The sequence below is a fragment of the Pteropus medius genome, unplaced genomic scaffold, assembly GCF_902729225.1.
Source record: "Pteropus medius unplaced genomic scaffold, Ma_sr-lr_union100, whole genome shotgun sequence".
Lineage (NCBI taxonomy): Eukaryota > Metazoa > Chordata > Mammalia > Chiroptera > Pteropodidae > Pteropus > Pteropus medius.
Window position 1 is genome coordinate 6,002,326 of NW_024355205.1, and position 22,031 is coordinate 6,024,356.

Here is a 22,031-nt window from a genome sequence, read left to right on the forward strand (position 1 = left end):
GACGTTGCGCCACCAGGCTGAGCAGCCCCCAGATGATTGGCTAGACGATCGGACGATCCTTTCTCATTGGTCGCAGGCTCGTCCGGCTCCGAGCGTGCGTAAGCCGAAGATTTCTTCCGCCCCGCGTCTCTGGAGACAGACGGAGCGCCGCGCGGGGGTTAGGTGGCCTCTAGTGAGATCGGGAGGTGAGTCGGACGGTGGCCGCGAAGAGGGGCTCGGAAGGCGGCAAGCGGGACGGTGGTGAGTGGGAGCGAGATTAGAGTGGCGTTGGTGGCGGTTCTCGAGCTCTGCTCGGCCCTAGGAAGGAGCGGCCAGAACCTCCTGTGGACCTGGCGGGAGCTGCAGTTGTGGCTTTGCGGGTGTGGGGGCCCTGTCCCGCGGGGACTGCGAGACGTCCTTGAGGTGCGGCTGGCGGAGCGGCGGCCCGCACTGATATCAGGGGAACCTGGGGGCCAGGCTGGGCCTGAGCGGCGGGCGGCGGGGCGTAGTAGCATTTGCCTCCCCTGTTAGATGTAGGCAGTGCTGGCTGAGCTGTCACGATCATTGGGGCGGAAAGGGTGCCAGGAGGGTGACCTTGAAGGCCCCTCCATTCTGGAAATGCTGAGGGGCTAGGGAGCGGCCCGTCCGGTGCAGGTCCGAGAAGGTCCATCCGGTGTAGGCGTCCATGCCCAGGCGGTGCTGTTCGTCAGCACCTTTCTTTAAAGTGATGGGAAAGATCTCTGTATGCGGCGACTAAGTCAGAACCATTAAGGAACCGTGAGGCTGCACAGACATGTCCTGTTATTTTCAGGAGAAACGGGCTGAAAGGACAGAGAGCCTAACATAGGGAGTCTCCCAAGGACTTAAAGGATTCGTGTGTGCGTGCATGTGTGTGTGTGTGTGTGTGTGTGTGTGTGTGTGTGTGTAAGAAGAGGCGTAGTCTCCTTGGTGCTTTTAGTCAAAACATTTAGGTTTTTCAGAATTATTTGGTTTTAGTTAGGAAAAACTTACCTTTGAGGTTCAAATATAGAACAGTCAATTTCTGCGGTAGAAAGTTGATGTACTCCGTCTTAAATGGCCATTTGAAATATTTCAGGGCTTGAAGATATGCCTTCTTGGTGCTGTAAAGTTATAGGAAAGATTCGTTTCCAGGCTGTGTTAAATCGTGCATAATATCAGCATCTCACAATCTAGAGAATGTATTATTTGTTTGCTTGTGAATTTTTCTCTCCATGCAATGAAAGACATTTTATCTTTTAGAGGTGATCTAGCTAAGGCCTGGAATGTCCATTGGAAATGGATAGATTGGATTTTGAGGGACTTCTTTGTTGTAACATATTACCAGAATTTCTGATAAAATTGGCAATAAGGACAAATGGGAATCAGTAACATGAAAGTTAAAATAATTGTGCAAAGATTACATCATTAACATGAAAACTCTCCAGGGGCATGAGCATTTCAAGATGAACAGTGTGCACACATGTGCTTTTTTAATTCTTTTATGATCTAGTTTCTAGACCATGGATAATCACATTTATATCCATATCGTTTTAGGTTGACCCACATGAAATTGCTGATATTTAAAATTTGGTCATTTTTTTACCTACAGAAATAGCAGTTTCATATAGTTCCACTCAATACTTTGTCAAAGCTTTGGAGCTCTAGCTTTGTAAATAAGAGTGATGTGACTTACAAACAGGTAGCATATAATAGAATTGGGTGTAGAATCCAGGTTTCCTGATTTCCAGTGCAAGAAATTATTTTTCCTCTAAGATGCTAGGTTGAGCAGCAGAATGCTAGATTCTGTTGGAATTAAAAATGGCTTAGTATAAGGCGGGGTGCTTGCCTTCAAAGAGACAAAACGTACACAGCAATTAATTTGAGAACAGTGTAAGGTAGTGTATAATCAAATACTGGAATGTGTAGCACAGGAGGAATGCTGAGTGGGAGGAAAGAATTAGAATGGGATGCCAAAGCATCCTTTTCTGCAATTGGCCTTGGTAGGTGGTTTTTGTAGCATATTGGATTAGAGTTTGAGGATTCCATTGATTTTAAATTATCCATTCTTTTGAAGAATCTGAAATGTTTGCGGCATACTTCAGCCTGAACGCGCAAGGCATACATATTGCCTATTTAACTTGATTTTTAAAGTAAAATTTATTTGTATTGCAACATGGCATAAAGACTGCCTATTTAATTTGCATGAGCCGTCCTGTAGCCTGCTAGTGCCACTTGCAACTGCTGATGAAGGTAGAAGATTGGAGTCTATGGCATTTAAGTGCTTTGCATAATCACAGAGAAATGGGGAGGGTGCTCATGAGAAACGAGAGTGTTTATAATTATGGTTACTTTTGATACACCTGTGTACATTCAGTTATTTCAGTTTGTATTTCCAAATAGGTCAGGTTCTCTGTATTTGGCAGTGGTTCATAGGATCATATGTATTTCTTCTCCTGAATGTTACAAAGATGATTTTACACCTTAGAAAGAAATGTCACAGAATTGACAATGCTACCATGAAATCTTTTTGAGGAAAAACATAATGTGCCTAATATGTAATTGTAAGTTGATAATGCTAAACTGATTTGTGATCAAATTGGAGGGTGCCTTCCTGTTAGCAGCTCAGATTTTAATTTAACTGAATTAACTTTTAAATACTGAAGGATATGTTGACTCAATAGGGAATAACCTAAATTGAGCGTTTTTTAGGGAAGGAAGTGTTAGAAGTTATTTTAACCTAGATTTGAAATGTGTGTATAGTTAATTTTCTGGGACATTGATGCCAGTTGATCCTTTAGAGTGGTTCGTAGGGTTGTTCTTTTTAATATAAGAAGTTATGTGATAGGAGACTATCATGAAAATCTAGCCTCGTATGAGGCTTTTGATTATAATGAAGTAGGATTTGATTCTAAGATATAAATAATAATCTCCAATACCTTAAGTACAAGTCTCTTCTAATTTAGTAGAAAATAATTTTGTTATTGATATTCATTTTCCAGGATAGTATATAAAATGTAGCCTCTCTTCCCTACCCATTGCATTCAGCCTTTAAGTGGGGAACAAGAAGGGGGGTGGTTTGTGTCCATTTCTTGTTGAATTTTTTAAAAAAGTAATCTTTAGGTCTGTTTCAAGAAGTATCAATTAAATGCACACTACTGTAGTTTAAGAATTTATTTTGAATTAAGCAGGTATATATGTGCAAGGTGCTGGAGAATAATGAATAAGACTCAGAGAGGAAGGTTGAAAAGCATGAATAAACACAGGCAGATGCATGCCACATTTGTATATCTTAGTGAATGCCAGCCTTTTAAAATAGAGATCCACAGTAAGAAATACATAGTTGGAAGCCAGTACACATATACATGTATAGTTTTATGAAGCAAAGTTTCAAAAAGTAAGCTTATCCATACTACTTGTCTTATTACCCACAGCTATTTTTTCTATGTTATTTTATTTAAAAATGTTTTTTTCTGATTTAAAATTGATTTCGTGATCTAATTGATCCAATAAAGGGTTGTGACCTGCAGTTTGGAAACCAGATATCTAGCCAGTAGTCTTGTATGCTTGAGATGTAAAGAACATAGAAGACTACCTTGAGAGATGATGCCTTTTTATTGTCTGTCTTCAATAAATGAGTCCCTTTCTTGGTTATTACCAAAAATGTGAGATTAATTTGAATTCTTGCTTGTGTGTCAATCAGTGGGCTTACTTTTTAAATCTTAATTTTAATTGACTTTTTATGGGTAGTTAATAATGCTTTATCATAAGTATTAATTTTAGAGTGAGAAGTCTTACAAATAAGTTCCTGTATTGGAGATCAGTGACTATATTAGATATTTTTTATTTTATTTTTATTTTTATTTTTTAATTTATTTTTTAGGCGAGGCAACCCTTGGTTGACCTCACAGATTGCAAGGACCTCGTCAGCTTACAATCCTTTATTTTTTATTTTTTACAACTACAGCACCTGGTCTTTCTAGGTGATCTCCCATCCAAGTACTAACCAAGCCCAACCCTGCTTAGTTAGCTTCCAAGATCAGACAGGATCGGGCTCATTCAGGGTAGTATGGCTGTAGACTAGATATTTTTTAATCATAGTATCAAAATTATTATTATTATTTAGCCAGCAAACATGGGAAAGTTTACTCATGGTAGTCATTATATCAAAATTACCTATATGTTCTGTTGGGAATTTTTGAATGCTAGAGATACTGTTTTAGCATGTTGATAAGCTGTAAAAGTTTATGAAAAGACTTCTCTCTGGTGACAGCAACATTAGGAAGGTTTATTAAACATCGTTTGGCTAGTGACATTAGGCCATATGTTGGATGGAATGTTAAAATGTAATGAGCCCCTCTCTTGCTTGAGGAGCTTTATAAACTAAGATAATGGTTTATAGGAGGACACTCAACGAGTAGATTCTTTCATATTTACCTTTTGCATAACCAGAATGTAGAGAATGAAGAGGATGCTTATATGCATTTTACATAAGGGTAATAAGAAAATAAATGTGAATAATTGCTTCTCATTTTATTTTCTGCTATATTGCTCTCCTCCTTGGTTCAAGTAATATCAAGGGCTGAGATATTTGTTTGGTTCTATCTTAAATGGCTTAATTCATACAATTTGTAAGAAATAGCTGTTAAGTTGGTTGCTAGTGAATAATAGAGGATTTAAGTGTTGTAAGTAAAGAATTAATAACAGAGCCCTCTTATTTTAATTTAATAATTATTTTCCAAAATTATAAAGAGCATTATCAAATAATAATATTTATATGTACAAGACCCTGTGCATACAAAAGCAGGTTTTACAACTTACTTTTCCTTGAAATCTTTTCTTAAAAGTACAGTGAGCTGTATACTAAGTGTTCATACATAATATTCCTTCCAGGATTCGAGGATCTGTAGCTACCATGTTGTCAAGACTTTTCCGAATGCATGGCCTCTTTGTGGCCTCCCACCCCTGGGAAGTCATAGTAGGGACAGTGACACTGACCATCTGTATGATGTCCATGAACATGTTTACCGGTAATGATAAGATCTGTGGTTGGAATTACGAGTGTCCGAAGTTTGAAGAGGTTTGTGAAATTAATTTGATATCGACTCAAGTAAATTACATTTTTATTTTCTAAAGAATATCTCCTTTTAGAGACCATATTATCAAAAAAGTTATGAGTAAAATAGTTTAGTATTCATGAACTTACCTCAAATTTCCATTTACTTATAGTATGGAAGTGTACTAGAAATACTTTTCTTTTGCTTTTTCTACTTTAGAAATATAGCTTTTATAAGAGATTAACAATGAAAATGATTGGCTTAAACTGGATTGTTTAAAAATTGGGTTTTAAAAAATTTGGATTTAATTTTTATTTGCATATTTAATATTTTTATTTGAATCGTGCTTACATTTATTTTATAAGATGTAAACTAATGATGCATACAAAATAAAAATTCTTATATTTTGGTTGTTTTGAAAGCTATAGCTATGGTGATTTTTTTTCTATTTTTCTCAATAGGATGTTTTGAGCAGTGACATTATAATTCTGACAATAACGCGATGCATAGCAATCCTGTATATTTACTTCCAGTTCCAGAATTTACGTCAACTTGGATCAAAATATATTTTGGGTAATCATTTTATACATTTAATTTCTTGACAGGCCATCAGATTTTTTTGTATTTGCTATAGAATTGTACCTGTTCAAATCATGTATACATAAATGTGTGTGTTGCTTAAAGTGTGCTGCATGTGTTTTCTTATTGGGAGTTAGGCATTCTGATATTTGAGACTTTAATATTAACCTGGAGACAATAATATTATTTCTTTCAGAATGTTGTATGAGACTGTAATTATTTGTGTAATAAAGGATGAAGTTTTTTTAGTTTGTTGATTTTGTCATTTTAGGTATTGCTGGCCTCTTCACAATTTTCTCAAGTTTTGTATTCAGTACAGTTGTCATCCATTTCTTAGATAAAGAATTGACAGGCTTGAAGTAAGTATATTTAAAGCATAAGTATACTTTTATTTTCAAAACATATTGTTAAGAACTTTATAACTTTTCTTCATATTATAAAGTTGCAATATATAAATTTTCAGAAGTTTATAGAAAATATGAAGAAAATTTTCATGTAATCATTTAGCTAACTTTAATACTCATTAACATTTAGGTATATATGCTTTCTCTTTTTTTTTATATTTAAAGAAAATTTCTAAGATCATATTATATACACTGCTTTATAACTTCTTTATGCCTAATAATTATCAAAATCTTTGCATGTCCTTAATGCTAAACTGAATTATTTATAATGGCTGTCTAGTATTCACGTGTATGATGAATATATTATAGTTCATCTACTTAATCCTATAGGATTGGATTATTAGGTTATTTAATTTCCTCCATTAATAACAACACTGTGATGAATGTCTTTGTAGCTAAATTTTTGTTCATATTCATAGTCATTGTCTTAGGATACATTCTTAGAAATGAGATACTAACTGTGTAAGTTTTTAGGACTTTCGAATGCCATTTTTGCTAGTTTACTCTCCAGTAAGGTTGTTTATAGTTTATCCTTCCACAAGTAGTGATTAATGAAAAAATATTATATGTATATATTGTACTTTTTTCCCCCCATGCTAATCCAAAGAGACATTGTCTACTAAGGATGATCATTTTGTATAAAACTATCAAAATGTATAAATATATTTACATTTTAAACAAATGTTTTGATCAACTAAAATGTTTAACTTTGAGGATGCCAACGGAGTATAGGGTATACCTTCTGGTCTGCAAAAATGTACACATACTAGAGGGTCATACAATGTATGGGGGAAAAAAGTTTTGTTTTAGAAAGGACTTTTTAATCCATATTTTTCCTTTGTTAAATGTAGTTCATCATCTTGATTTTTTTTCCAGTGAAGCTTTGCCCTTTTTCCTGCTTTTGATTGACCTTTCCAGAGCAAGTGCGCTAGCAAAGTTTGCCCTCAGTTCCAACTCACAAGTAAGTATTATTTGTAAGACATAAATGTTAATAGTATTTATTTTTTCTGTTTTTTTACATAAATAGGAAGAGTTAATAGAGTTTCTCCATAATTCAAGATTTGGGAATTGCCTACAATTGTAGTTTAATTGTCAAGTCCTAAGACTGGTCTTCCTATGTTCCTTAGGAACTATCCTATTTATCTAACAACTCCTTTATAATTTCATAACTCCTGGAATTTGGAATATTACCCATTTTTCTTTTTGAAGGTTTCAGAAATTAAGCTAGTATTTTGGACTTTTGGATAAGTAAGAATATCTACCTAGTGAAACATATTGGCGAACAAAATAGAATCTAAGGTAAGAGAGTCTCAGGGTAGATTTATTTCTAAGCCCCTTGAAAACACTAGAATAATTTCCCACCTAAAGATTTATCCTGATGTTCATTAGTCACTGTAAAGAACTTAGCATTTTTAGTAATCTTTCATCAGGGTATCTGAGTATAAAATAGCGTGTCCTTCTGCCCTGATTATGTATTTGCTGAATATTTATGATAATTTGAGCAAGGATATGATTTAGGTTTCATAATACTAACGTGGTCTCAAAAAATTTACACCTAAGGACTTCTATCAATGGTAGCTAAAATATAAAATGTTGTAGGATTTAATTATATGAGATTTCAATCTTAGGATTAAAATACCACCTCAAAGAGATCTTTTCAAGAAATATTTTGTTCAATAGAAAGGGAAAGCAGGGCACGGTTATGTGTATTTTTTTAAAATCCTCTATATTAACATATTTTGCATTTTGAATGCCTGTTAGTCTTATCATTACTATATATTTTATTCTTTGCATAGTAAGTTAGATTTCAGTAGAAGCTCTAGCATGCTCTCTAACCTTTTAAAAAATTGTTTTGTACTTTATTCTCATGAATATGTTTGGTCTATATTTTAGGATGAAGTAAGGGAAAATATTGCTCGTGGAATGGCAATTTTAGGTCCCACATTCACCCTTGATGCTCTTGTAGAATGCCTTGTGATTGGAGTAGGTACCATGTCAGGTTTGTAAGCAATTTTTAATACATTTTAATAAATTTTTAATAAAGAGAAAGAATACCTTAGAATGCATTGGTTATTCTTAAATCCTGACTTTTAAAAAGCTGATATTACTGTTAAAATTTTTTAATTGTATGAGTATGTGGTTATATCTGACCTTATGTCTGTCTGCTCTAATATTAACTTAGTAGCAGTTTATTGATTTGTTTTCTACTCTTGTGATCTTTCTGTATACCACTTTTTTGATGACTTAGTAGTATTTTTATTTGTTCTCTTGACTGGTTTTTAACTAAGATTGTATTCCAAGGCTTTTCTGTAAAGTACCTCCTAGCCCCTGCTGTTGCCTAAACAAATTTAAGTGACTTGATTCCTTGCGTATTAATTGCTATGTAGAAGATAGTGCAAGATTCAGGAGTTGGACAGAGCTAAGTTAGATCCACCTAATAGGAAGGTTGGGAAGATTTAATCAGACAGTATGTAGTATATCCTTACTTGGATAGTAGAAAATTAGATATTAAATAGCAATTTAATATAGGACAGAAATTATGCTCTGGCATGCTGTTGTCGATATCATTAGGACTAGATTTCATGGCTTTCTCATGAAGGCCACACTTAAGTAAATACAATTCTAGTATATTTCCTGGTACCTTAGTGCCCTCAATAAGGGGCTGCTTCTTTCAGAAGTAAATTATCTAACTTTTAAGAGAGTAGTTAGTTGTCATTAGTTGAGGTCTCTTCACCAGGGTATTATATTAAATATATATTACAATTCAGAAAATAAAATATAACTGAGTTTTTTGTATTCTAGTTGGTAGTTTTTATAGGAAAAGGGAATCATTTTTTATTTATATTTTGAAACATTTTATATTTAACGTGAGTGACATTAGAAAAATGTTTTATATTCAGGTTTATTTGTAAAGTGAGGAAGTAAGATTTGGTGATCTAAATCTTTTCCAGTTCTGTAATTCTGTTACTTTCTATTGGAGAAGATTACTAAATGATACTTTAAACATTTTGTAGTGAAACAGTTGTTAATTTTGAGTCTTGAGTTTCCTTTTTGCATTATATCATTTTTTAAGCAGATCAGTGAAATTAACCAAAATTATTAGAACATCAGTAAATATCATAGAGGTTTTACTGAAGTTAGAGTTCAGTAGTACAAATAAAATATTTATTATGATACTATATCAGGAATGGCATAATTGACAGTACATTTTACTTTTATAAAAAATCTTTTGTCCACAGGTGAATTGCTTTTAGGGTAACTAGTGGGATTGGATCAATAGTGTAACTGTGGAGGGTTTGCTCCATTAGATACCTGTATCGCAAAACAGATAGTACACTTAAAAAATAGGGATTATCAAATATGCATTAAATGCTACCTCTGTGCCCGGCATTGTGTTGTGGGAGACATGGGAGGGAACAAGGTCTCTGCCCATGAGAGTTATTCCTCTGAGCTCTCTGGCTTGGCATCACCTCTGAGTTCCTAAGTCTTTTTCTGGTAGATGGCAAAGAGATTTACATACTAATATTTTCATGTATTTGTCTACCTATGTGAAGAGTGCTGTATGCAACATCAAAAATACACATACTTTATTCATTGTAAGTTTAATTTTTCTCTAACTAGGGGTACGTCAGCTTGAAATTATGTGCTGCTTTGGCTGCATGTCAGTTCTTGCCAACTACTTCGTGTTCATGACTTTCTTCCCAGCTTGTGTGTCCTTGGTTTTAGAGGTAAGAGCAGTTCTTAATAATGACATTTGTAGAAGAATAATATTTCTCATTATATCAGTTCGCCTAAATAAAATCAATACCTTCTAATGTAACACTAACTTACTTTATAGCTTTCTCGGGAAAGCCGCGAGGGTCGTCCAATTTGGCAGCTCAGCCATTTTGCCCGAGTTTTAGAAGAAGAAGAAAATAAACCAAATCCTGTTACTCAGAGGGTTAAGATGATTATGGTAATTACATAGTTTTCTTCTCCCTTCAGTATCTTGAGTTCCAGTGTCATATTCTGCTTTTCAATTTCGTCTATTTTGTCTTTTTTTCCTTTTTTTGTCATCTTTCTACAGTTTTTGGCTATTTCACTGATGTTTCTTTTCCCTTTTTTTCCTTAACTTGTTTCTCCTTTCTTTAAGGCTCCTGGTCTTTATTAGCATCTCTCCCCTAAACAAATTTTTCAAGTTCTTCCATTTTATCTCTTGTTTGAAAACCTATTCTTTGCAATGTTGTCAGTAGTTCAATGGGGCCACTACTTTAGTCACACAGCAAGCTTGGGGCTTTCTTTTCATGGTAAGGGGAGGCTATGGGAGATAGTGTCTGGTTATCCAGTTGCTAAGGATGAGAAATTTAGGTTTCACTGATATGCGGAAGATACATAATTTAAAAAATTTTTATTTCAGTCTCTAGGCTTGGTTCTTGTTCATGCTCACAGCCGCTGGATAGCCGATCCTTCTCAAAACAGTACAGCAGAAAATTCTAAGGTTTCTTTAGGATTGGATGAAAATGTGTCCAAGAGAATTGAACCAAGTGTTTCCCTCTGGCAATTTTATCTCTCTAAGTAAGTTACCTGAGACTTACTTTATTGTATCTTAATCATGGTACTCTATGCTACTGCTACTAGAAGTTTAGGTTGTGCCTTTTATATTTACGAGTAATAATGTTTAAATTTGCTTTCTTTCATTTAGAATGATCAGCATGGATGTTGAACAAGTTATTACCTTAAGTTTAGCTCTCCTTCTGGCTGTCAAGTACATCTTCTTCGAACAAGCAGAGACAGAATCCACACTCTCATTAAAAAACCCTATCACATCTCCTGTGGTGACCCCCAAAAAAGTCCCAGATGATTGTTGTAGACGTGATCCTATAGTGGTCAAAAATAACCAGAAATTCCATGCAGTGGAGGAGGAGACAAAGATAAACAGAGAAAGAAAAGGTAATTTTTCACTCTCTCATTTTCCGTTCTTACAATGCTAATTTGTCAAGAAGTTGACTTATGTTCAATGTTGTGAGATTTCTTTTGATCTCTTCAACAGTCGAGGTTATAAAACCCTTAGTGGCAGAAACTGACACCTCAAATAGAGCGACATTTGTGGTTGGCGATTCCTCCTTATTTAGTACTTCACCGGAACTAGAGACACAGGAACCTAAAATTGAACTTCCCAAGGAGCCTCGGCCAAATGAAGAATGTATACAGATATTTGGGAATTCAGAGGTGAGGAAAATAAAAGAAACTCAAGCTTGGTATTTTTCTTAAGGAGCTTTTTTTTTTTAAAGGAAGAAAGGAAGCGATAGCTATTGAGTATCTGCTAAGTTCTGGGCACCATGTTGCATGGTTTATGGGTACTGGTCTTATTTATTCCCCACAACCTTGCCAGATAGATGGAATCATTTCCTTTTTTTTTAGATGAGAAGGCTCCAGGAGATTTATGTATTTCCCGAAGTAATACATCTGAGAAATGATAAAGCTAGTATCAAGAGTCCAAGATTTACTGACTCAAGAGTCAGTGCTCTTTCTACTTTTTTACTGTTTATCATAGAGATGAGCAATTACTGTAGTCTCATATACGTGTTGAGGCCTAGAAGAGGTATAATATAGAAATGAGCCTCAAAGGTAGAAGAAAGGTTTTTTGTTTTTGTTTTTGTTTTTTAAAGTAAGCTTGATGCTTATGAGAAAGCTTATTTTACCTTCTGCCTACATGACCTTATGGGTTCACTCATGTTTTAGCATGACCTTGTGTTCCATCCTTATCTTCTTAATCTGTTTCATTTCTCGATTTATGTGCGTATGAGTGGGAATATGTGTTGTGTTTGTTTTTCTTTATCACTTTCCTTTCCCTCATTCCTATTAACATGTGTACCAATATCTCAGCTGTCTTGCTGTATTCAGGGATAGCAAAACTTATAGGGTAGATGTCAGAATTTTAATTATGGATTTTTTTCCTATGGACTTTACTTGCAAAATTTAGTGTTTTGGTCTTATATTTGTTTAGTTTTCACATTTTTATAAAGAATTTGCTTTCATTTTGATATTCCTATTTCTACTCAAATCATCTTTAGAATTCCAAAGTCATTTGGGTTCTCTTCTTATTTGTGTTTTGTCTTTATTGAGAGCATTGTTTGTATTAAATGATTTATTTAGTATGAATAATAGGAAATACAGTTCAAGTTTTTTGTCATCTCTCTCCCTCAACCCCCTCCCATTTTTTTTCATTTCTTTAGAAAGGTGCAGAATTCCTTAGTGATGCTGAAATCATCCAGTTAGTCAGTGCTAAGCATATCTCAGCTTACAAATTGGAAACTCTGATGGAAACCCATGAACGAGGTGTATCTATTCGCCGACAGTTACTTTCCAAAAAACTTCCAGAGCCTTCTTCTCTCCAGTATCTCCCTTATAGGGACTATAACTACTCCTTGGTATGTAATTTTCTTGATTTGAGGAGGTTTATTTTGTAACTTTTTAATCTTTAGCTTTTTATAGTTTATAGTTTTTTTCTTGACTGGTCTTTTATTGTATATAATTTTATAAAATATTTCCCTTTTTTTCTCCATTTTACTGCAATTTTATATTCTGCTTATGATATATATAGGTCATAGAAATTCAAAATACTTTTCCTGTTGTTTATAGTCGTTACTTAAATATTTTAGTATCTTATGTACTTTTAAAGAGTAAATAAAAATTTTGTTGACAAATACATGAAAGGGTTAAGTTTGAAGAAAGTTATTAATGATGAGGGCTGTATATTTGCAATATAGATTTTCACTTGGCCCCTAACTTTACCTTTTAGGTGATAGGAACTTGCTGTGAGAATGTTATTGGATATATGCCCATCCCTGTTGGAGTGGCAGGACCTCTGTGCTTGGATGGAAGAGAATTCCAGGTTCCAATGGCAACAACAGAAGGTTGTCTTGTGGCCAGCACTAATAGAGGCTGCAGAGCAATAGGTGTAAGTTGGCATTTATATATTTGCCTGTTTTAGGATACACTAGGCCAGTTGATGGGTATAGATTTGGGGACAATCGAGGACACCTTTTGGGACAAGCAGAATTGTTGTCAGGATAATATGTGCTTCCATAATATACTTTGCATAGCTTGGTGGAGGTGCCAGCAGCCGAATCCTTGCAGATGGGATGACTCGGGGTCCTGTGGTACGTCTTCCCCGGGCTTCTAACTCTGCAGAAGTGAAGGCCTGGCTTGAGACACCTGAAGGGTTCACAGTGATGAAGGAGGCATTTGATAGCACCAGCAGGTGTGTATATGGGTTTGTAAGTGCATTGTTTATTTCAAACCAGTGTGCCATCTTCTTTGATCGTTAAACGTAACTGTTAACATATTGCCTGCTTAAAATGACATAACAAAATATCGACTTTAAATCCATTTATTCTAAATGAGTAATAGTAATGCTTGGTTTGGGGCAAAGGAGCAGAATGTTAATCCAAATGAATACTTCCATAAAGGTAAATTAGAAAAAAATGGTGTTGGCTTTACAGGGCTCACTTTGATTATGCTGTTACTTTTTCCTAGAAGAATTTTGACTTAGAATTGCCCTAGGGCTGAATTGCCTGAGAAAAAAGATTTTGGAAGCGGGATTGAAGTAAATATTGGCGTAGAAGATTTACTTTAAATACAGAAAATTAAATTTATCAATAAGTATAATCAATACAAATGATAACAACCCCAGCATAGTTCAAGCTTATATTCTTGCTTTTACTTGGACTTTTAAAATTTATCTATGATGAAATAGCTGTCTGTAGTTCTCCCTTCTTTCAGCACCTAAGAATGAAGCAGCCTGTATAGTATTCTAATACAATGGTTAAAGAAGAAATTACACTAATAAGTAATCTCCATGAGGTTTCTCTTATGTGTAGAATGAACCAACTAAACTAAATTTTAAGGTAACTTCCATCTTCTTAAAAAAATAAAAAATCTTTGCTTTTTTTCTTGACAGATTTGCACGTCTGCAGAAACTTCATATGAGTATAGCTGGGCGCAACCTTTATATTCGTTTCCAGTCCAAGTCAGGTGATGCCATGGGGATGAACATGGTTTCAAAGGTAAGCATGGATAGACTATAACAGAACTTGAAAGAGTGATTATTCCAGGAGAGGGTAACTCAGGTGTCAAGGCGACAGGTAGGGAGCAGACTCACTGTCTACTTTATGCCCTCTTGTACTTCTAATATTGTGCCATGCACATCCACTAGTACTCAAAGTGTTACGTGACTGAAAGATTTTCATTGAAAGCTAAATATTGATTTATGTAATTCATGTTATATAAATCAGGCATTTGTTTACCGCGTTGTTTGTATCTGATATATTTAATTTAGACTTGGCATTGTATATGTTCTGGGTCTACTCAGGGGAGTTGGGAAAAACCTTAGGGTTAGCACTTTAAAATTTTGTTTTATAAACCATGAAAGCTGACCTATTCTAGAGACTTGATAAGTCTTATATTTAAGAGGCCAAGCTCATGCGTATAGTCTGGTTATTTTAATTATCTCCTTATAAGAAGATTATATATGGCTTACGTTTTATTCTACTGATATGTTATTTACCAGACACAAATGTAAAATGTTAAAGTCAGTTAGGCTAGCAAATATTTTTGGTTTAACTATTTATAAGGACTATTCAGAAAGAGATGATAGTGACTAATTGCATAAGCTTTAAAAATTGCCAATAAACAGTAGTACAGTGGTTTCTTAAAAAGAATAAAAGTAGAATTACTGTGATCTAGCAATTTCACTTCTGGGTATCTACCCCAAAGAACTGAAAGCAAGGTCTCAAAGAGATAATTTGTACACCCTTGTTCATAGAAGCATTATTCACAATAGCCAGAAGGTAGAAGCAGCCTGAGTGTCCATTGATGGATGAATGGATAAACAAAATGTGGTGTTTATATACAATGGAATATTATTCAACACTAGAAAGAAAGGAAATTCTGACATATGCTAAATGTGGATGAACCTTGAGGTTCACTTGCTAAGGGAAATAATCTGGTTACAAAAAGATAAATACTTTATGATTTCCATTTATGAGGTACCTCGATTAAATTCAGAGACATAAAAAGTAGTATGCTGGTTGCCAGGGGCTGAGGAGAAAGGGGAATAGAGAGTTATTATTTAATGGGTATAGAGTTTCAGCTTTGCAAGATGAAAAGAGTTCTGGAAATTGGTTGTACAACAACTTGAATGTACTTTAAACTACTGAACAATCAGTTACCTTGAAAATGGTTAATGTGATAAATTCTATGTTATGTGTGTTTTACCACAATTAAAAATTTTTTTAATTAGCCACAAGTATGTTTTGGGTTATTGAGGAGTGGTTAACTGAAATAATTTCACTTAGTTGGAAGTCATTGGAAGTCTTTTTTATATTTTATGTAATGTAAATTCCAACAACTTCCCATTAACAACAAGATTTATTTTGATGTTTGACTTATGTTTGCAGGCTTGGTCACTTGGGGTTGTAGGTAACAGTTTAATAACCAGAAGAGGCAATTTATGAAACCTTGGTCATGAGTTGGGTTACTCACTCCTCAGTGACATGAATATGAGTATTCTTTTTCAGTATTTTTTAATATTCTCATCTACATTCTGTTCATCAATCACGACGAAGAAGTTCACTTTTATACCTAGACAGAAACATTAGGAATCTATATCTGCTTGAGAAATTAGTCACTGATAGTTAATAAAACAGCTGTTACTTTAGTTTCTTCGAAGTATAGTTATTCGAAATAATAATATTAATATAGCTATTGTAGTTAGAAGTATTAGTATTATTAGATACAAATAAAGCCTCTGGTCTGTAAATAACTTTGTGAATTTTAATGTAATTTTGTTGTTGTTGTTAATAGGGTACAGAGAAAGCACTTATAAAACTCCGTGAGTATTTTCCTGAAATGCAGATCATAGCACTTAGTGGTAACTATTGTACCGACAAGAAACCTGCTGCTATAAATTGGATAGAGGGAAGAGGAAAGTCTGTTGTTTGTGAAGCCGTCATTCCAGCCAAGGTTGTCAGAGAAGTGAGTGATTGGATAAATATTTCATTTTGTTAATCTTTAATTGGATTAAAAAATTGGAGAAATTGTAAGTAAAGTTTAATATGTGGGCGTATGTTTCACGTTAAAGATGAAGGTTTTATCATGCTCGTGTGTCTGCCTATGACATTCATATGAACAAACTGAACTGATACTCTTTATTGCGTTAAGAGCTTAAATGAGGTGATGTCTAAACTCCCTTGTTTTCTGGAGGTACAGAAAGAAAGATCTGGATAACACACCCCTGAATCTCTGTGGGAAGATGTGAAATGTGTATAACTCTGTTTTCTAGGTATTAAAGACTACTACAGAAGCTATGATTGAAGTCAATGTGAATAAGAATCTGGTGGGCTCTGCCATGGCCGGGAGCATTGGAGGTTACAATGCCCATGCGGCAAACATTGTCACTGCCATTTATATTGCCTGTGGACAGGTGAGGGTTCCCGCCTCCACTTCCCTTCTCTTTTATTGTTCTAAGTAAGAGAAGTTTTATATTTTTCCATTTTTATTTTATTTTCTTTTAGGATGCAGCACAGAATGTTGTTAGTTCAAACTGCATTACTTTAATGGAAACAACTGGTCCCACAAATGAAGATTTGTATGTCAGTTGTACCATGCCATCTATAGAAATAGGAACTGTAGGTGGTGGGACCAACCTGCTCCCTCAGCAAGCCTGTTTGCAGGTATGACATATCGGGCACAGAGTCCAGGGATCTCTAGCCTATTCCGAGCTGCTGAGATTCTGCATATCACTCACCTCAATATTTTAGCAACCTTTTTATTCTTTTGTTTCCCTTAAGCCTAATTTAGTGTGTCCAAGTAAGCACATTCAGGCATATGCTTAGTAAATTGAGAAAGTATATTAAGAGAGCAAAGAATGTTTATCTACTCTGAGTAAGGGCACTGCCAGCCAGGGTGTGGATGTTATGTTAACTGTGGTGTATACATTGTCAGTACTGGCTGCCAAATCTTGGAAATTTAGTACTTTTAATGGAGCCTAGTTCTATGCCATTGTAGTCACCCTTATGTTAGTTGCTTGAGTAGGAAGTTGTTGCCATGACTTGAAGGATGAGTCCTGCTCTGTCTCTCCCTGGCTGCAGATGCTAGGTGTTCAGGGAGCGTGCAAAGACAATCCTGGGGAAAATGCCCGGCAGCTTGCCAGAATTGTGTGTGGTACAGTAATGGCTGGGGAGTTGTCAGTGATGGCAGCATTGGCAACAGGACATATGGTCCAAAGTCACATGCTTCTCAACAGGTAAGACTTAAAGATTTATTTAACATGTTTCCCCTGTACTTAAAATATGCGGTATAAAAATCTACTCTTCAGATACAATAGTCTTAACTTAAACTTCTGCATTCTTATTATTTTGTATATCTCTACTTTGTCTTTCTTTGCCATAGGTCAAAGATAAATTTACAAGACCTCCAAGGAACTTGCACTGAGAAAACTGCTTAAGGAGCCTGACAGTTCCGAACCGAAACACGGGCGTTGGGTTCTAAAGGACTGACATAAAATCTGTGAATTAAAAAGCTCAATGCAGTGTCTTCTTGAGGATGAATAGATATGATCAGTGAGACGACTGCTTGGTGTTTGGCTCTTTCAGACAAGTCTGAGGTCCTTCTTTCCGTGCAGATTCCTCAGATCCGAAGACAGTTTAGTGCTTTACATGCTGTGCTCTTTGGAGAGATCTCAACATGAATATTATGCTTTAAAGCATCACAGATGTTAATCCACAGCTCACTTCTGAAATAGAACACAAGCTGGAAAGAAGTGTTTTCTTTTGATGAAATTCATGGAGTTCATGGTGATCAGTGTGAGATTGATCCTCCTCCCACTCCTCCCACGCCTGAGTTGAAAATGGATTTTTAAATTATATTGTAGCTGACAAAACTCATGATTTCAAAGTTAATTTATTAAGCCTGGGTTGTAGAATTTTAAGAAATAAGAGCTAAGTTTATTTTTTGTAAACTAATACTTCATTTGGTGCTGGTCTATTTTGAGATTCTTTTGGGGTAGCCAACATGATTCTTCGGAAGGGGACCTGCTTTCTTCAAAAGAAGAATTACTCTTATTCCCCAACTGCAGAATAATGTGCTAAGCAGTGCTAAATAGTTCTCTATCAAGAAAACAAATCACTGCATTTATCTCTGCAGGCTATTCAGAGGTCTCTTGTCGAAATATAAATGTTTGTCTAGATTGGCTATAACGTATCTTTCAACATAAGGCTTTAAGAAACAGAGTTTTGTGCTCTCAAAGATACAAGAGCTCTTAATATTGCTTAGACAAAGGAGACTCTCTCTGTTTATCAAGGACTTGTATACAAGTCTATGACCTCTCAGAACTCAGAGGTGGAAAACACAGGTTTGAAAGAAAAATACCATTTCTCTAAGCCAACTTTAATTTCTTAAAAGATACTTAAATTTATTTAGCTGAAAAATCTAGATAGTTTTTTTGTAAAGAATTGTGTCAAATCTATATATGTTGTAATGGAGCTTCTTATGCTAGGAGTTTATTAAAAGTGTTCAAGAAATAAATAAAAATAAACTTGTATACTGATAAAATACTGTAAGCTTAGGTCAGAGAAGAATGGTGTTCTTTAATTGTCCAGGAAACCCTGGCTTGCTTGTCGAGCCTAATGAAAGTGTACGTCAGCTTTCAGAGCCAGTGAAGGCACCATGTGAATGGCCCCGGAGGAGCATGCCTTGCTCGTTCCTGTGGCCAGGAGGTTGGTGACTGAAACATTCACACAGTGCTCTTAGATGGACCCATAAAAGCTCTTAGCTTTCTCAGGGGGTCAGCAGAGGTGTCGAATGTTATTTTTTTTAATGTACAAGTTTTGAATAAGTAATAAAAAACTCCTTATTTTGTATTACATCTAATGCTTCAAGTGTTGGTCTTGGAGAGCTGATGGCTTGTGTAGATGATGGACTCTGAAAAACGTTCCAGTAATACCATGGCAGCATGGGGAGCCTCTGAATGGTTGTATCCGCAGCATTGATCTTTCCTGTTTGTAAAGTTTAAATTGCTTTTGTTGTGACTTTTCAGCCGGTGACTTCTTATTTATCTGAACTTTTCATGGAAGTGGCAATGAAAAGTATTTTGCATCTTCATTTTGGTGATCGTAACCAATATCATCTCACTAAATTGTTTTGTACAATTACTAAATTGTATACATTTTGTTATACTTTTTTTTTTCCCAGTTCCAGTAAATTATGAAAAAGAAGTGAATACTACTAAATGTAAGCAGTAACCTTTTTTGTTTGGATTAACCCTCAGCCTGAGGCCTGGAAGCTTGTAAAGTCTGGCCAGAGTGGTAACCTGTAATTCATGCTATTGGTGAATTATGACCTGTAGGTGAATTATAGGTCATAATGATGAGCATTTATCATTCTGTATTATATTCCTCAACTTTGCAACATTAATGGTAGACTGGTATTATATGTTCATTAAAATTATCTTCCTTATACTTAGTTTGATTAATTCGGATTTAGTATCTCAACTGGACTACTTTTAGATATTAGGGGTCTGAGGGTTAGTGGAAAGACATAAATATGGGGTAGTCAAACCAAATGGCCATTGTAGGTGTGCATTTAGGACGTATCAGCTGGAGTATAGCTTAATATAGTTCAGGTCGGCCTTTTTAAAAGCCGATTCCCATTTACTTGCAATTATTGACTACACTTTCTGCTGTAGTTAGAAAAGGTATGTATGAACCACTAAGAACCAAGACCCAGATAATAAATCAGTTTGTATTTTTCTCCCCAAATGACGCTCGATCACTTGTATGGTCTGCCTCCTCCAGAGTGAAGCAGGCCGGACCGGAGACAGTGAAGGATTTCCATCCCCTTTTCTGTTTGGGTGATGTGATGAGCAGTGAGTTGCATGTGGCAGGACAGGGTTTTTTTCTTCATCTTAGGAAAGGATAGAGAATTAAACCCGAAGGAAACATCTCACATTGTTGAGGTCTTGGCTCAAACAAGAGGATGCAGAGCAGCAAAACACCAAAACAAATCCACTATGTACAGGAGGTTAAAATAAGCTGTAAATTTATTACAGAACAATTTTTTCAAGACCAGTGTTTCTCTAACCTTCAGTTATGGCCAAGACTCGAATTTGTTAATAATCATCTTCATTCAGTTAGCAAAGATAATTAATGGATAACCTCTAATAGTGGAAACCAAGAGAAGGTGGCAAATGATTTAGTTTACAATTATGTTGTAACTTCTTTTTCAGTGTAATGGAATATGTTTCCCCCCACCTCCCTCTTTCTTTTCCTTCTAAGAAAGTTTGAGAGCTGTTGAGGGAGGTATAGGCACTCTTGTGTCCAGATAACAGTTGTTCCCTAAGTCCTATAGAAGAGAGCCTTGTGCTAACAGCTGGAGTTAGGAGGTAGAACACAAAAGACCACGTTAATCCAGTGCTTCTCCAGCTTGAGTGTGCAATACACTAACCTGGTGGCCTTGGCAAAACAGATTGCTGGGCTCCATTCCCAGGTTTTCTGACTCCCTTGCTCTGGAATGGGGCTTTTGACAGTTCTATTGATGCTGCTGTTGTAACAGTTCTGGATTTCAGTATGAGGTGCACACTATTACTGAATGAACGGTATTAGAAAATGCAGTTTATTCAGAAGCGCACAATTTAAAAACACCATGGAGAGATCAAGTGTTGGTTAATAAGAATTAGAATTAATCTTAGAGAGATATAACAACTAGTCAATTAGGAAGTATGTTATTTGAGTTGGTGTCTCCCCACCCTCCACCCATGACCACCTTCCTTCCACAGACAACTCTAAAGGTCTCCACATCTTCAACGAATGGAATGACTAACCCAGAGAATTTTAGCCACTTACTTCTCCTCACTCTCTTATTCCTTGTTCCCTGCTCTCCCAAAGGGCTAAGTAAGAGTGGGAGACAAAATCCAAAAAAAAAAAGCCCCTACTTTTAAAGAGGTTCGCGCATACCACTATCTACTCACCGTCCTCACCTCATCCACTCTGTGGCCCCAAATTTGATTCCTTTGCACTTTAATGTCCCAGGATTGTAGCACTGGAACAGCATTACTCAGAGGTAAGAAGCTGATTGAACAGACCATTCCAGCTGGTTAATTCTGAAGCCAGTTGGCAGTGAGCAAAGGGTGAAGGCCTGTGCCAGCTGCTAACATAAAGCACACAGACACTTTGAGGAGACTTGCAAGAAGGGCTCTGGTCATCTAGCCCATGTTGTGGAACTCCTTTGCTTTCCTGTCACTTAAAATTTGAAATGGTGAATGGCTTAGTGGATTGGGTAGGTTATGGTTGAGGGAACAATGCTGTCTCAGTCTCCACACTAAAATCAGCTGTGATCATAGGTATGTATGTATAGGAAAAAACATAGGATTCGCTATCATCCACAGTTTTAGGCATCCACTGGGGGTCTTAGAACATATCCACAGCAGATAAGGGGATACTACTGTAGTTATATAATCCAAGTATGGATGAAAAAAACACATAGAACTGAAGAAAAAGAGTTGAGGGGACTGGTTATAATTAAGGGCAGAAATTGGGACCTCAAAGGTTGAATGTTGACCTAAGAGAGGAGAGAAGTTCCTTAGAAGGTAAGCATGCATCACCAAGTGACATGGAGTAAATCCACCTGGCTGGGTTGATTTATTTGTAGAGGGGACCAAGACCAGTTAGATTGGTAAGGCAGATGGGGTTAGGCCAAACTCTTAAAAGATACCTTGGACATCAGGCTTAAATTAAGCCAAGGAGTGTGAACTCAGTCCTGGATATAAGACTCTTAAAACATATTGAGCAAGAGATATTATGTATCAAAGGATAATTTAATAGTGGCAGGAGGAGGAACTAAATATAAGAAAGGCAAAGAGATCACTTAAGGAGACGCTCATCTCTACACTGATTTTTCAGGTCTTAACTCTTACCCATTCAGTTAATATTTTATAAACATAAGTGACTTCCAGGCAGCTCCAGTTTGAGAGACTATC

The 22,031-nt window shown here is 35.9% G+C and overlaps 1 protein-coding gene and 1 pseudogene across 2 annotated transcripts; one reads left to right on the forward strand and one right to left on the reverse strand.

Annotated features, from left to right (window-relative positions):
* The first annotated feature begins 58 nt into the window (after positions 1-58).
* HMGCR (3-hydroxy-3-methylglutaryl-CoA reductase) lies at positions 59-19,519 on the forward strand. Of its 2 annotated transcripts, none has more exons than XM_039857307.1 (20): positions 59-185; positions 4,870-5,056; positions 5,495-5,606; positions 5,884-5,971; positions 6,893-6,977; positions 7,910-8,015; positions 9,638-9,744; positions 9,855-9,971; positions 10,413-10,570; positions 10,698-10,945; positions 11,046-11,224; positions 12,232-12,426; positions 12,798-12,956; positions 13,102-13,259; positions 13,959-14,064; positions 15,863-16,033; positions 16,341-16,481; positions 16,573-16,731; positions 17,149-17,303; positions 17,450-19,214. In XM_039857307.1, exons 2-20 carry the CDS (start codon positions 4,892-4,894, stop codon positions 17,502-17,504), a joined length of 2,664 nt encoding a protein of 887 aa, XP_039713241.1. In that variant the 5' UTR covers positions 59-185; positions 4,870-4,891; the 3' UTR covers positions 17,505-19,214. The 2 variants fall into 2 exon arrangements, with proteins under 2 accessions (XP_039713241.1, XP_039713240.1); XM_039857306.1 differs by having other exon boundaries at positions 102-240; positions 17,450-19,519.
* Positions 3,935-4,057, reverse strand: LOC120599130 (uncharacterized; annotated as a pseudogene).
* Positions 19,520-22,031: the final 2,512 nt, after the last annotated feature.

Coding starts and splice junctions, on each gene's coding strand:
- HMGCR (XM_039857307.1), top strand. CDS start 4,892: ATGTTGTCAAGACTTTTCCGAATGCATGGCCTCTTTGTGGCCTCCCAC. Junction 12,427..12,797: donor GGGACTATAACTACTCCTTG/GTATGTAATTTT, acceptor TTTACCTTTTAG/GTGATAGGAACTTGCTGTGA. Junction 17,304..17,449: donor AGTCACATGCTTCTCAACAG/GTAAGACTTAAA, acceptor TCTTTGCCATAG/GTCAAAGATAAATTTACAAG.